The sequence below is a fragment of the Micromesistius poutassou genome (assembly GCF_964030765.1).
Source record: "Micromesistius poutassou genome assembly, chromosome: 2".
NCBI lineage: Eukaryota > Metazoa > Chordata > Actinopteri > Gadiformes > Gadidae > Micromesistius > Micromesistius poutassou.
This window is the reverse complement of record NC_140272.1, coordinates 16567705-16583396: the sequence shown is the minus strand read 5'-3', so window position 1 is coordinate 16583396 and position 15692 is coordinate 16567705. Positions and strand designations below refer to the sequence as shown.

General features: G+C 47.0%; 1 protein-coding gene across 1 annotated transcript in view; it reads left to right on the top strand.

The window, feature by feature from the left end:
* Window positions 1–15692, top strand: part of foxj3 (forkhead box J3) — a 73382-nt gene that overhangs the window by 39629 nt on the left and 18061 nt on the right. Inside the window, exons 3-5 of the mRNA XM_084464230.1 lie at window positions 7873–7947; window positions 13203–13286; window positions 15257–15358. Of these exons, the coding sequence (XP_084320356.1) occupies window positions 7873–7947; window positions 13203–13286; window positions 15257–15358 (261 nt within the window). The remainder of the gene's footprint in view (window positions 1–7872; window positions 7948–13202; window positions 13287–15256; window positions 15359–15692) is intronic.

Sequence of the window (15692 nt, the reverse complement as noted above, 5' to 3'; positions counted from 1 at the left end):
CTGTGGTCTGCGTGTGTATGAGGCAGATTGAGTTTTTGGTCATTAACCAAGCTGGCGCCTGCTGAAAAGGGAACATCCTTGCTGCTTCATTCATAACCTTCTTATATTTCACTGGAGAACTATCAGGATTTTGTCTATTGTCTGAGTCCAACAGGATGTAATCGCGGATACAGCAGTTCTACGTTATAGCAGAACTTATCGGGGGAGACTGCACAGAGCCTGGGTCGAATACCAGAAGCGGTGAGGGATGGAGTTGGGCCTTGTTTCATGTATCGTTATATATAGTGCAGATATTTTACTGCAGAAAACTTGTATGTGCAATAGGATGACGTTTTCAGGGAATTTTCATTAGTGTATTCATACAGTGGCCAGTCCAAAAGATTTTTGTTGATTTGAAACCAGCCACCTTAACAGACACTTTTTAAAAATTGTTTTCTACTGTTGACCAAGTGTGTGTGCCAATTATTAACTTAATGATCACTGTCTCCAGCAATATGATTGGTCAAAACAAATATAACGTAAAAGAAATGCCCTGATATGAGCTCATCTACCATCAACCTCAAGACTATTGACTATTAAAGCATGCAATACCCATGGATCACCCTCTGCTTGATCCATGTCATTAAAAGCTAGATTGATTTACTTGGTAGGCTCATGGAAGATCATATACACAGACCTTAGTTTAGCTGAGAGGTGTGTTTGGGACGTGTCCGCAAATCGCTTTGGCAGAGAATCTGTCGTGCTGTTCAGTGGGGGAGGTTGTGTTACTGGAAAGGGGTCAACGGATCAATGCGTTGCTTTGAATAGAAACTTGTGGCTTTGGCCCGGTTTTCTTTTTGTGGAAAAGGTTTTCTACTGTAATAGCGACACGCATTCTCAAGGGCTTTTATGCTATCAAGACAATCAAGTAATGAGTCCAATGTGGTAGCAGCAGCCACAGTGTTTCTTATAACTTTAGGTGTGAAGGTGTGTGTAGAGGGAGTTTGGGTTTGGGCATGAAGCAGAAAGTGTAAGGCCCAGTGAAGCGCCTGTGTCAACATGCCTAGTTGCTTATTCCACAGTTATATTTTTTTTACACCATCAATCAAAGGAGTCTTGTTTGCGTGGCACTCAGCGGGGGGTCGCTTCTCTCTGCACCGCTACCAGAAATTAAAGTCTGGCTGATTGCCGCCGGACAAAGTCAAACTCACACTTTTTGTGTGTGTGTGTGTGTGTGTGTGTGTGTGTGTGTGTGTGTGTGTGTGTGTGTGTGTGTGTGTGTGTGTGTGTGTGTGTGTGTGTGTGTGTGTGTGTGTGTGTGTGTGTGCCTCTGACAGCTTGTAAATGTTAAAAGTGGTGCCTTGGAGAGTAAATGCAGTGGCATCCCACACACCTTCCCACTCCCACTCCAGCCAGACCGGCGAGGTGATACATTCCATGGGCTGTGTGCAAATCTCCCCCGAGGCTGAGGTGTACTGCGTGTGTTGGCGGACATGTCATGAGGGTCTCGTTTTTAAATAATCATGCTCCAAAAACACAGCCATCTACCTGTCTTATCGCCACTTCCGCTGCTGCTTGTGTGTGTGTGTGTGTGTGTGTGTGTGTGTGTGTGTGTGTGTGTGTGTGTGTGTGTGTGTGGCCCTGCCAACTGTGCACCTTGGCTTGTCATCGCAGATTCTCACTGGTCCTGTGTTCTCAGCGTCCCGCTGTTCCTCTTCTCCTCCGGTCTGCCCACTTCCACATTAGAGACCAGCAGCTCTGAATACCAGTTCAGATAATTTTCCTCTTTGTCCATTCATTTGACTCGTTTGAATGCATGTCAGGTTGGAGAACACACCACATGATGCAAGGAAGTTTGTAGTAGTAGTAGTAGTCAGGCATGCAAACTAGTCACCTTTCGGCGAAAGGTTTGTTTTTTAAACAAAATTGGCCACTTGTGTGATTCGTGGAGATCCATTGAGAAAACATTGGGGGGGGGGGGGTCTACAGTCTGACGAAAACGAGACGATAACTAAATAAAAATCTATTTAGGATGACAAACTACGACAAAATCTTTTGACTTTCGTTAACGATTAAAAACAAGACGAAAATGTAAGCGGGACGATTTGGGAAGCGATCCAATCAGAACTAAGCCCTTTATGTGGGGAAGTACTGATATCCCGCCCGGCAGGTCAACTAGCAGGCACTTGCTGCGTCGCAAGCAAGTGTCCCTTTGTAAACAGTTTGGCGCAACAATCACCGGTTAAAACACAACCAACTTGAAGTCATTGGCAGACGAGTCATCCCGAAATTCATGCAAAGATAAGCATACTTAAACAGTTTTTTTTCTTTCAAGCTAATGTTAAGTGTGTTTTCGCTAAAATTGGAATACAATACAAGCTGAAAGAAACCACCGCTGTCCTGTAACGGTACCGGAGCTCTGTGCTGTCGACACCACAGCGGGGCATAGAAATACAGGATTCACTGTGGTTTCTGTGACATGAGAAACACTAAAAATGAATACTAATGTTTTATAAAGAAAGCTATCTTAGTGGGAAAGCCACGCAACAGATAGCCACGGTTACAGTAATGTTCTTATGACAGGAGAAAGGAGCAGAAATATAGTATAGAGACAACTTGGAGCTGTGTGCGCACGTATGTTTTTGCAATTTTTTATTTTTTCTGCAAAGAAAAAGCAAGGCCATATTTCTTTTTTATATGAGACTTGGTTATAAGATAAATAAAGTTGTTTCATATCACAACAGTTTAGTCTGTGTATGTATATTTCACGTTTATTTCATTAATACACAGGATCAGATGTTATAATCCCTTGTGCCAAAATCCAAGGAAAACACATATTCAGAAGCCCCTGCCCAAACCAAGCACGCTGGCCACTAAGTTACCAACCAATGGTGAAAAACACAAGACAAATGACCCAACTAACAGCAGTATGCAGTTTAAACCTTAACACCATTCCATAATACCGGTTAATAGATCTTTCCCCTAGGAGTATGAGTTTGGAAATTCTAGAGAAACATTTAAATCATGTTTTACACTTTAACCAGTTCGATTTTAGTCAACTAAAATCGAAATGATATTTAGTCGACTATACAATACAATACATTAAAAAAGTAATAAATGAGCATTTATTTAGCATTTAGCTTATTTTTCAAAAAGAAAACTCCCCGGAGTATAACCCTGGAACCCTAGTGGGTCTGTGTTTTCCTCGGCTCACACATCATTCTCACCTTTTTCACCCCAAACCAGTTTGCATGCCTGAGTAGTAGTAGTCTTTTTTTTTTTTGTAAATTCTAATTTAGACGCATCACATGGGCATCTTAACACAACAACATAACGTACATGTAACACTCCAGTTTTAAAGGGTCATAGGGACAGAACAAAATGAGCACATTAATGTAGCATAATGGTAGAAGTGTACAAAGTAATTAAATTTCCTTATTTTTAAATAAATTTGCAGAGCAGTCTCTTGCCCCTTTCTTTGGAGAAAGATCTGCAAAATGGCAATTTAAAGTGGTGGCTGTGATAGCGAGCTCTGAACTACATGTCTCACTAAACGACCCCTCGTCGACCCGTCCCAAAGACGTCCTAACCCCGGCCTCCAACGCTGCTCCACCGTAGCTCGTCATACCTGGCCTTTAGCGTCTCATTAGCTGCTGCTGAGTCTGACTCCCTGACTCCCTGGCTCGTTCCTCTAATTCCCCTCGCACTGCGGAGGTTTTAAACATCAAAGGTGTTTCTTTTTAGGTTACCCTCCCAGTACGGTGTTTGAAGAAAGACTTCCAGGTCTCTTACCTCGAGTGACTCATGACAAATGTCAGTACCAATTGTGTGTTTGTGTGTGTGATTGTGCGCTTGGCACGTGTCATTTTTAGTTAAGCATTGCAACGGTAAGAGGTGGAATGTGGTGATTAAGTGTGGGTTGGAGGAGGCCACCCCTAGGGGAACATTGATTTATGAACAAGGTGTCTTGGTGTGATCCTTTTTAAACGCTCACTCCTGTGTGTCCACCTGTGCTTGGTTCTGTGTGTCTGTGTGTGTGTGTGTGTGTGTGCTGCGATGCATCAAGTGGCCCTGTCTTGTCCCCCCACTACCCCCCCCCCCCTCCCCAATCCCTTCCGCTGACCCCAGCTGTGAGGAGCGCTGCCCTGACGCAGCCTGTCCCTTCGGCTCACTCTGAACGTTTGACACGGCGCACGACGAGGTCAGCCCGACCTACTTCCCCCACCCGCCCCCTCGCCCCCCCCGGGTGCTCCTTCTGCTGAGGCGCAGGGAGCCGGCAGAGGGAGAGGAGGATGAAGACGGTGATGATGAGGGGGGGGGGGAGCTGTTAACGCCTCCACCGCTGTCCTGGTGGTTTAAATCATCAGCGTTCGTTAGCAGACCCCTACCTTTGCAGTGTGTGTGCGCTCGCATGCGTAGGTTGCTCCTCCTACACAGGATTCGAGCACAGGCACGCGCACACACATGCACACGCAGGGGTCTATACATACATACACAAGTACGTATGTGTGTGCACACACACACTCACACAAACACACAGAGCTTGTGCTGAGGTTGGATTAGGAGTGCTCTGTGGGGGTAGCAGGTAGATGCTGGGCAGCACTTTGGCAGGACCCCTGCAGTGAGCTCTGTCTGACTCACTTTGCTGTACTGCTGTTTACACCCACCGACCCCCTTTCGCTTGCTCTCCTGACTTCCAACTATAGACTCCGCATCCAACTCCCTGGCGCACCCACTGTACTGTGTAACACACACACGCACACGTGCACGCGCACGCACGTACGCAAGCATGCACACGCTCACACACAACGCTGACATGTTTAACTGTAATTAGTGGGAGTTTTATGTCGTCAACATGTCATAGCGTTGGTGGCTACCGTTTACGGGCGGTGCGCACGGGAGAACGCCGCTCTCCCTCACATGCAGCCGAAAGTCTCTGTCGTCTGCTGTGTTTCTCCTCATCCTCACCCCGCTGCCAGCTGCCGCACTCATCATTGTTGAAACGGCTCTTGGTTTGCTGCGCTTCACCTCTTCTGCCATCAAGGGCCCCCCATTAATAGAGGGAGAGAGAGCGAGAGAGAATGAATTGTCGTGACACAATGCAGGCTGGTAGCCCCTGCCCGAAACATGAGGGAAGGAGCCTGGGAGGGAGGGAGTTCATTAAAAAGTAAAGTTCTAATGCAGCCACAGGGCCAGGGCTGCTGGACGCTATCAATGATTCAGGGGCCCACTAGAGGGCCCGTAATGGACACAGCCACATCTTCCCCCCCCGCGTGAGGACCATACTTCAATCTGCAGCGAGACATCAGCAACTGCTGTGTGGAAGGCAAACACACAGGGCGGAGCCACACACACACACACACACACTATACACACACACTATACACTATACACGAACACTCTAGCCTGTGACAGGGAAAAAAATGGTTTCTCTCCGGTTTTAAGCACTTATGGGGTAAATGTCATTTTAGAACTTCCATCCCTTTCACCTCTCTCTCTCTCTCTCTCTCTCTCTCTCTCTCTCTCTCTCTCTCTCTCTCTCTCTCTCTCTCTCTCTCTCTCTCTCTGACTCTCCATGTCTCACAGACTCTCTCTGTCCCTCTCTTTCTCTCTCGTGCCCCATCACGCTCTCTCTCTCCCGTAACACTTTCCTGGTAAGACATGTCTGGCGGTTTTAAAAGCCGCTCGGGCCCCACTAAAACGAGGGCTTCGAAACACTTTGTCCCCTATACACTATGCACGATCCCATTACTCCCAGGCCCACATTGATTTATTTACTTGCTCTCGGGTCTGACTTACCAGCCAGCGAGATGTGGCGGGTAGGTAGGTGGGTGGCTGGCTGGCTGGCTGGGTGGTGGAGGTGGTGGGTAGAGGAGAGAGAAACTTATGCAGCGGGACCCTGGGCAGGCAGCTGGTCAGGTTGAGGATGCTGCTGACAGCACTAAGGCTATGCTTAGCGGGCTGTCAGTGAACCCGGTGTATTTATTCTGCATGCAGCCGGGCCTTGGGTCAGCCAAGACTTGCCTCCGTACACTGAGTATTGAATGACCGCAGCACAGGGTGCTCAAGATGAGATGCCGGTTAGACACAGCCTTCATCTGCCCCGCATGACCCTGGCCGACTCCACACACTTCCAGTGTATTCAAAGGAATATCGGGCTCCTTGGAGATTTTAGTTCTCTAAATCTATTTGGTTTTTGAGCACAGTGATTCATCGCCGTGAGCATATTCCACAGGGGAACTTGGTATTTTGATTTAGCTTTGTATAAAAATGATGTTCAATTATTCATGTTTGTTATATTTGATTTGTTGATTGTTGTGGATCCAAACAGTTTAGACCAGAACATTTAGGTAAGCCTACGCCTCAGCATGTAACACCTAAGCCAAGACGGCAGTAAGTAAGGAGTTGAAATTTTTTACTTTCATCCAACGTCCTGTGAATTTTGAGGCGTGCCATGGTCATCTAGGGGTTGGACATCTCACTCAAGGATGACTGCAGGGTATACTGCAGGTTCCAACCCAGATCCTATCAGCTGTAAGAAAACCATCACTAGACTATCATGCCTAATATAGGCAGTAGTCACACTTAAAAAATGAAAATGAGGCCGTTAAGCGACAACTTTGGGCAAAAATATTTTCTCAACATTCCTTATTTTTGGTTCTGTATGCAACTTTTCTTTCCTCCCATTCTGGCAGGCGCCTCGATTTGTCGAGATGGGAACCACGTCTACCCCACCAGCCTTGCTGGTGTGTTAGTTGGGGAGGGGGAGGGGTGGCGGTGTTGGAAGGTGCATGGGGTGGGGGGGGGGGGGGGGGGACTGGGGGGCGGGTGTAGGGTTCAACAACAAGACTGACAGCTCTAGGAGGCTGTCATTACTGTCTCTGCTGAGGTATTATTGTCTCTAGTGTTGTGCAAGCAGCCACTACCCTATGTGCTCGGGGGTCCGTCTCTCTCTCTCTCTCTCTCTCTCTCTCTCTCTCTCTCTCTCTCTCTCTCTCTCTCTCTCTCTCTCTCTCTTCTCTCTCTCTCTCTCTCTCTCTCTCTCTCTCTCTCATCATCTCATATATACATAACGTGCACCATCACCACACGTGCTACTTATCTCACGTATCCATTCAACTCATGGGAGGATCCTAAAGCTTTTTTTTGTAGTGGCCATCTGTCAATGGCACTCCACCTCGGTGAAGTAATGGAACGCGTGCATTTGGCGGCCCCCAGTATATACCCGGGTCCCCTGGACGACTTCCAGCTGGTTGTGAGGGCCCTGGCTGTGGTCGGTTAACCCAGGGCTGTGAGCTTTTTATGTTCAGTCAGCCGGCCCACTTGAAACCCCTCCCCGTCAGACAGATGGATGAGCCTCCCCGTCTAGCATCGACAACGAGGCTGCTAACGCCGTAATGAGTTAACTTCCAGAATGATCTGCATAATTTATTTCCTGCCTCCTCAGGAGCCTGCTGGAGCATTAATTAATATTAGGGCCGGGTATCAGCAGCAGTCCCACTCTGGGATTCCTCCTGGCTCATACTTCTGGCACCCGTGGAATTCGATATGTTGTGCAACCAGCGTGCCTTTAGTTGGAGGGATATACGGGCGGGGAATATTCTTTCCAGTTTTCTCCTTTTGTTCGTTTTTTTCTTTTCTTTGCTGTTTCAATGTGCTGTTTCAATGTGCACGTGTCAAATCAATGTCCTGCATTGGTTCACAAGCCGAGGGTTTTCTTCAATGGAGAACTCCTCGACCTTGATGTGAATAATAGGATTGACAGTCTGATATCCAGGTCGCCTTTGTCTACAACAGGTTACCGTCGCCATTGCAACCTTGTTCAACATTACTTGCCGTTGGGATTCACACTAACGTTGCTCTCTTTCTCTGTCTTCCCCCCCCCCCCCACAGAACTCAATACGGCACAATCTGTCATTGAACAAGTGTTTTCTCAAAGTGCCTCGCTCCAAAGATGACCCAGGGAAGGTGAGTTGACAACGCTATTCTTTCTGATTCTATGAATTCCAACTGCTGACATTCAGGATTCTGAGAAATTATCATTTTTGGGTTGAAGGGAGGGAGGGGGTGTTGAATTGCTAGAATCCACAGGTCTGACGCTGCCTTAGGCCTCAGGCCTTGGGCCTCTATCCACGATTGCGAAACCTTCTTGTACTGTATGCTCTGTGGCAAGGAAAAAACCCCATGGTGTCTGCCAGGTTTCTGACAGTCTGGAAATGCATGGTATGCTGATAATCTATTTTGAACCTTCCCGACCCTGCAGAATTGCATGGCATTGCATGTAAAAACCACTAATTATCTACTTCCGCGTTGACAGTTCATGGCTTTGGGGTTGGTTTGATTTTATTTTACTAAATAAGTTTTACTTTTATTAAATAAGATGATACAACTAAAAAGCCAAATCCTGCTGTTGAAACCATAATGGAAAGTTGTCAGATAAAGCAGTGTACTCACATCAGTTAAGTCATATCAATTATTTAAGCCACAATTTATGTTGCTGAAAATACCAAAAGCTACCAACTTAATTTCCGTAATGCGACCCAGTTTCATGTAAAACGTGTATTTACCTCAGGACAGAGATGTGATTTATTGTGAAAGCTTGTGCAAAGTCTTCACGTCATCGGCATCAGTCTTGTTGGTGAACAAGAACAACCATGCGTATTGCATTACAACGTTCAGCTTATCCCAAAGTCGAAGGCTCTTCTTTCTTCTAGCTCATCCTTTGCCATGGCGCACTATATCTTGTTGTGTTACATTGTTGCACCGTTTCTGATGCAGACAATGGAATCAAAACATTCTTTAGCTGTTAATGTCGGCGTAAATACCGTTTTCAATCTGCAGTCTACAGCCATCCCAGCGCCTGGGTCCATAATGCTGTTGCTTCTGTTCCACACCATCTTGTGTACTTGCTATTGTGAAGTCACTTGTTGTTCTACTTTTTCTCTTTTATGGTCCCACATTTAGTCTAAAGCCAATCGTGAGCTAATGCCATCTACAGCATCGTCGTGCATTTTCTATTCTACTATAGCACAACAAGCTGTCGGTGTCTTTCCACAGTATTTCTGTAATGACAATAATGACAATGTAACAATTGAGGGGGGCCCACTGGGGGACCAAGTACCATTCTTTTATATATGTTGGTGCAGGCACTCACACCCACTCATGCAATGCAGTCCGGGGGGTGGGGCTGTATTTCTTAAATTGTTAATGGTAAATGTTACATGGTAAAATATATTAAAATGCTTTAGTAATAATAACATGCTTATTAGCTAATAGTACTTTTGTTCTTCTTCTGGTGATCTGGCATCCAGTATAGTATGTGTGTGCTTTCCTCCGCACACTCTTGAATAGCGCTAGTGCTGCAGTGCAATTCCATTGAAACTTTTCAATGGGAAAAAAACCAACGATGTCACCTAAATGTTGAAATATGACTTGGTGGAGGTGCATGGTGGTATCACTATTGCATACTTTAGCATGCAAAGTATGCATTTAAATAAAACAAATAGCCCAAATATTTTTTTATACAAATAAAAACAATTAACCAAAATAAGAATAAGAGTAAGGCCATTTTAGATTTTATAAAGAAACTTTGAATGGCTGATTGCAGTGCTGTAAGTAATCCAGCGGAAGTGCTGCACCACTGCTGGATGCATGTAGGAGAAACGATGTATTGTTTATTGACTATTTCTTAGAGCGCAATGAGCTCTACGTCCGTGGCATCGCTCTCCGTCGGTTCTTGGTACTCTTCTCATGCGGTTATAGCCTGGTCGATCTATTAACCTATTTTTAGAATTATGGCTAAGGTGCGCATAGGTGGCAGCATACGGTGCACTGTGGCCCAACCTACATATTTTCTTAGCAATGTCAGAGAGAGCTGCAAGCTCAGGAACCTGTGCAAATAATCACACACACACACACACACACACACACACACACACACACACACACACACACACACACACACACAGACAGCGCACTCTTGAAGACAGGCGGAGGCATGAGGCGCTACGTGTTGTAGAGGATGGGGACTGAATGCTAATTTCATGTTTTGCTGTAATCCTCTGATATTGACACTCCTGGGAGCTGCTCCATTAAATACAAAATAATCTATTGCTGTATGGATCCCATTCCAAATGCAGGGCCAACACGCGTGCATCCTTAATGTTTAATTTTGAATTTTCCTCACTCCCCCCCCCCCCCCCTCCCGTACCCCCGAAGACAACTTCAAAGAGACGCTAGCCACTCTTGATATGTTGCATCAATATTGAAATATGGCAGGAATACGAGAACTGCTGGCTGGATGAGATAGGAGATGCATGTGGCTCCCCCTCCCTCTCTCTCTCTCTCTCTCTCTCTCTCTCTCTCTCTCGCGCGCGCTGCCTCGCTTCCCCTCCGAGATGGTGTGAGCGATGGTGATTGGTGTTGTACGACAACACACCTCGTGCCTGGGAGGTGAAGAGCGTAAGAGCAGTCGTAACACCCGCGTCCGCGCGTGCTTTGACTGAGTCTCCTCCTCGCCACAGAGCCTGGAGGAGGATAAAGCGCGCTGTAACCAGCAGGGTTCACTCCATGTGTGTGCAAACCCAACAAAAAAATGGGGAAGTGACCGTACCGGGCGGAATCCACGCAGGCCCAACGGACTGGCGCCGGCGTATGAAAATGAGCTCGGTCATCAACTGTGGCCGCAGCTGATAAAGCAAAAGTTATCGAGGCCCGTTGTGTAAACATCCGTCATGTCGCCGGGCGCTTTTTTGTTTCATGCGGCGCCAGAGATGATTGCAGTAGCTCCTTGCCCTGGTGATGCACTCCGAGGACACACTGTGTTATGCAGCTGTATGTATATATATGTGTGTGTATGTATATATAGGCTATATATTTATATGTATACAAAAATAAAACTAGTGAATAATTTAGCTGCTCTTTATATTGGTTTTGTTTATTTATTTATTTATTTCTCCTGGCAGGTCCCCAGAGGGCACTGCAGGGAAATGTAGACCCCTCCCTCCCTCCCTTTCTCCCGCCCTCTTCCCAAGGGACGGAACTTAAGGATTTTTTTTCTCCCTAATTAAAATGAAACGCCACCCGGCCCTGCTTTTATTTCTTTCTTTCTTTATTTATTTATGTGTTTATTTATTTTTTATTTCCTCACGTCTCCGCGGCTCGTAAGTCTCTGGTCTATGTATCCTAATGGAGACCTAATTGATTCGGTTAACCCTGGCGGTTCCGCGCCAAGACAGATGCTGGGATCGCGCCGGTGTGGCCGGCTTAACCTTCCCGTCGTCCTTGTTGGCGGCCTGTGTGTTTGTCCACCGTTGAAAGCCTCTTGGCAGACGCACAAGGAACCTAATGAGTTTTTTCCCCCTTTTTTATGTGTGTGTGTGTGTGTGTGGGTGTGTGTGGGTGCATGCATGCGTTGTGTTGTGTTGTTTTTTTTTACCGTGCGTTTTCTCTGTAGCCTAGATCATTACGAGAAGCCTCTTCATCTTTGCTTGATTGCGTTGTGAATAATTCTTCCCCCCCAGGAAAATGTTAATTGACCCCGAAGCCTTGGAAATATTAAAAGTTGTAATTTTGCCCCCTGAAGAATATAGGCCAGCCTGTAGGTTTTCTTTTTAACAAGCAGAGCCGGGAGTAACTAAGGAAGAGGTCTGAGGAAAAGCGTATTGTTAGCGTTAACAAGAGTGGGCCTTGGTGTATTCATTGTAAGAAACACTTTATGTACATCTAGTGCTATGGCCCCTGCTGTTGTTCAGACCATCTCTGGATGAAAATATCAATTATTCTCTCTGCTAAGGAAGTCATTTTATAGGTCCCGACCTCACTCACTCCAGACAATTGAGATTTTATCAGGCTTCGTATGAAATATTAAAAATAAAATTTCAAACTTGTACGGCCTCAGGGTGAAGATTTCTTTTTTTTTTTTTTTAACAACTGTAAGCCGTGTTGCTTTTCGCCTACGGGGAAGAGCACCATTGAAAAATAAATTAAATGGGGCCGAATGAAGAGATAAATAATGCAGCTTGTGTATGTGGAATGCGCGCGCCAACCCTAGAGCCCGCCTCAACTATTCTCCACTTGATTAGCTCAGACCTGAGAAGAAAGCAGAGCTAGCACTGGCAACATGCAGGGCCTGGGGGCCGATGGGACCAGGGTCGATGCATTGGTCAAAACGGAGGACGCAGACGGATAGTGGATGAGATGGAGAAGGAGGAGACTGGAGCTGGGAAGAATGAGACCAAAAGGTTATTTCAGGAGTATTAGAAGAGGGGATTGGAATTAAAGAGGAACCAGGAGGTAAGGAAGTGGAGAAGGGTGGAGGAAGAGAGGAGGGCGATTGTGGTAGATAAGACCGCAGTTGAGGGAGACGAGGTGGCTGTTTAGCAGGAGGTGGGAGTTGAGGAGGAGGAGGTAGCGATGGTAGTTTGGGAGGAGTTGACAGGAGTGGGAGAAGGAGGCGGCAGTGGAGGAAGATGTGTCAGGGGCTGAGGTTGACAGGTGCTGGCAGAGGCAAATGGTGATTGCCTTTACGACTGACAACACTTTATTCACGCGCTGAGCTAAGGAAGTTGAGCTGCAGAAAAGAGCTTACCAACTCACCACCGGCGGCTTCCGTCTCTGCCGCTGCACTTACATCAAGAGAGCCGCCGCAGAGGAGGACACACACACACACACACACACACACACACACACACACACACACACACACACACACACACACACACACACACACACACACACACACACACACACACACACACACACACACACACACCCTGCATGTAGTGTACAGGTGCACATGCAAATTATACTCATGAATGCATCCCCAAACATACACGCTCACACACACACACACACACACACACACACACACACACACACACACACACACACACACACACACACACACACACACACACACACACACACAGACATTCTTCTGGTTAGAAGGCTTGAATCCACATAAATGGAAGTGAAATCTTTGTGCGTAGAGTGTGGGTTCCGGGTTGTGTCACTGAATCTTTTTTCATTGCATTTTTTTTTTTTTTGTTCTGCACTCGACGCAAAGTGTCTGCTCGTGTCACGTCCTGCCGTTAACGGTTCTCCTGAGCTTAGACACTTGAGTGCAGCAGTCCCCGAACATCCCAGAGATTCTAAAGCTTTTGTCTGAAGCTCGGTAATGAAGCTATTGTGTGTGTCTCTCTCTCTCTGTCCTTGTTCTGCAGGGCTCCTACTGGGCCATCGACACCAACCCAAAGGAGGACGCGCTGCCCACTCGGCCAAAGAAGAGGCCTCGTTCAGGAGAGAGGGTGGGTCCACAGAGATACACACACAGCATGGATACCTCGGACTGGCTCTCTGTGTTCCTGCACTGTCTCTCTCTTCATCTTTTGTCCCTCATCTTTTGTCTTTTTTGCTTCTTTTAGTTAGTTATTTTTGTGTATCACTATCTGTGTCTCTTGTCCCCCCTTCTTTTTCCGTTTTTCCTGTCAATCTTTCGCTCTCGCTCTCTCTCTTACTCAGTCTTTGACTCACCCACTCTCGCTCTCATTCTCGCTTGCTCAAAGTGTGTCGCTCTCTGTTTCACTCTTTCTAACACACACACACACACACAGACACAGACACACAGTTCTGCTCTTGTTATTCGTCATGCCTGCCATATGTGGACACACACTGAGGCGCACAGTGGGAGCTGCTGCCGGCTGCATGCGTCTGGGCTGCATCTTCACCCAGCTCCAGTAGCCCCGTCATGAAGTGGGCTCCTTATTAATAAACTATGCCCCAGGCAGCCATTACATACATTGCATACTGCACTCATTTTTTTTAACAAACATCAATTAATGCAGAGCCGTGTGCACACCAGTTACTTTGGAGCCTGAGCTTTTGTCTTTAATTATGGATGAGTCTCTTTCAGCTGTGCTGGTTTAGTGAGCAGCTCAGATTGACCTGGCCCTGAGGCATCCAAATACACACACACACAGACACGCACACTCACATACACACCCATGCAGACCCTTCTCCCCTGTCAGTGTGGCTGAGAGACACTGACGTAAATGTGTTCATGTACTCACACACACATGGATTCACTCTCATTAATACACATGCTAACATGCATAGTTACACCACCTAGCACCGATACACGTGTACCCGCCCACACACACACACTTGTATATATATTCAACACCCGCTATCATCATCCCTGCACCACACACAGACACACACACAACCACAGACACACACACATGCACACAAACACACACACACAACTCTCATCACTATAAAAAAAAAATAGAAAGGCGGTCTCATAACCACCAGACCTGATGTGTCTGTGGGTCTGGGTTATGAGCATTGTGTGACTATATAAAAAAACATTAAAGAGGGAAAGCGGTATGGTAAGGCATAGGTTGTGACTTCCATTCATGTCATGCCTGTATGCCAGCCAGCATCTAGCCTGTCAGCCTGCTCCTCTGATGCAGCAGCAGCCTGTTGTTCATTTAGGGCTCAACAGAACAAGATGGCACCCCGCGAGAGGTGTGAGCTTGTGTTTTCAGTGTGACACATACGCAGTCTACACCTCCCCCCCCCCACTCATCCCACCCACCCCCCCCCCCCCCCCCCCCCCCCCCCACACACACACACACACACACACACACCCCCTGATGCATGCCGTCTGCCGACAAGGTATTCCATTAGGGCGAAATGGAGAGTTTTGTGAAATCTCATTTATGTTTATCATGAATTAAAAATGGTATTGTTGGCAGCAAATCCTCTTACAGTAAGCAGTTTTGGGAGACAGGCACGGATGAGTTATCCCCCCCCACCCCCCACCCCCCCCCTCGAACGAGCACCTGAGCTGCTGAAAGGTGTGTGTGTGTGTGTGTGTGTGTGTGTGTGTGTGTGTGTGTGTGTGTGTGTGTGTGTGTGTGTGTGTGTGTGTGTGTGTGTGTGTGTGTGTGTGTGTGTGTGTGTGTGTGTGTGTGTGTGTGTGAGAGTGAGAAAAAGGGGTTGCTCTTCTTGGTGAACAATGCTTCAAATGTGACCTATATAAAGGTGTATCCATTGTCACTTATAATTTATTCATCTGCATAAATATTCTGTCGATGGATAGGCATCACGCGCAGGCTTCCTCACACACACACACACACACGCACCACATTTCTGCCTGCGGTGGGATCACCTGTATTTGATCGTTGAATAATGGCAAGTCTTTTTTTGTGTCTCTCTCCCTAATACCCTCCCCCCACTGCTCCTCCTCCTCCTCTCGCTCTCTCCTCTGCAGGCTTCCACGCCGTACAGCCTGGAGTCAGAGTCTTTGGGGATGGAGTGTATGATCTCTGGAAGTGCCTCTCCAACGCTGGCAATCAACACTGTGACTAACAAGGTAGCTCTCTCTCTCTCTCTCTCTCTCTGTCTCTCTCTCTCTCTCTCTCTCTGTCTCTCTCTGTCTCTCTCTCTCTGTCTCTCTCTCCCACCAGCACACACCTGGCTACACCGTTGCACCTTGACCCCGCCCACTTCTCCTACCACCCACAGCACCGCATCCCTTAGACACCAGCACTTCAGAGTCGGGGACGCACACACACACACACACACACACACACACACACGCATACATTACACACTCATATCCACATAGTCAAAGGCGGATATGCCTAAAGCTTTACTGCAGTACAGCCCACACTGAAATCGCACATACTGTATCTGCACTGCAGCAG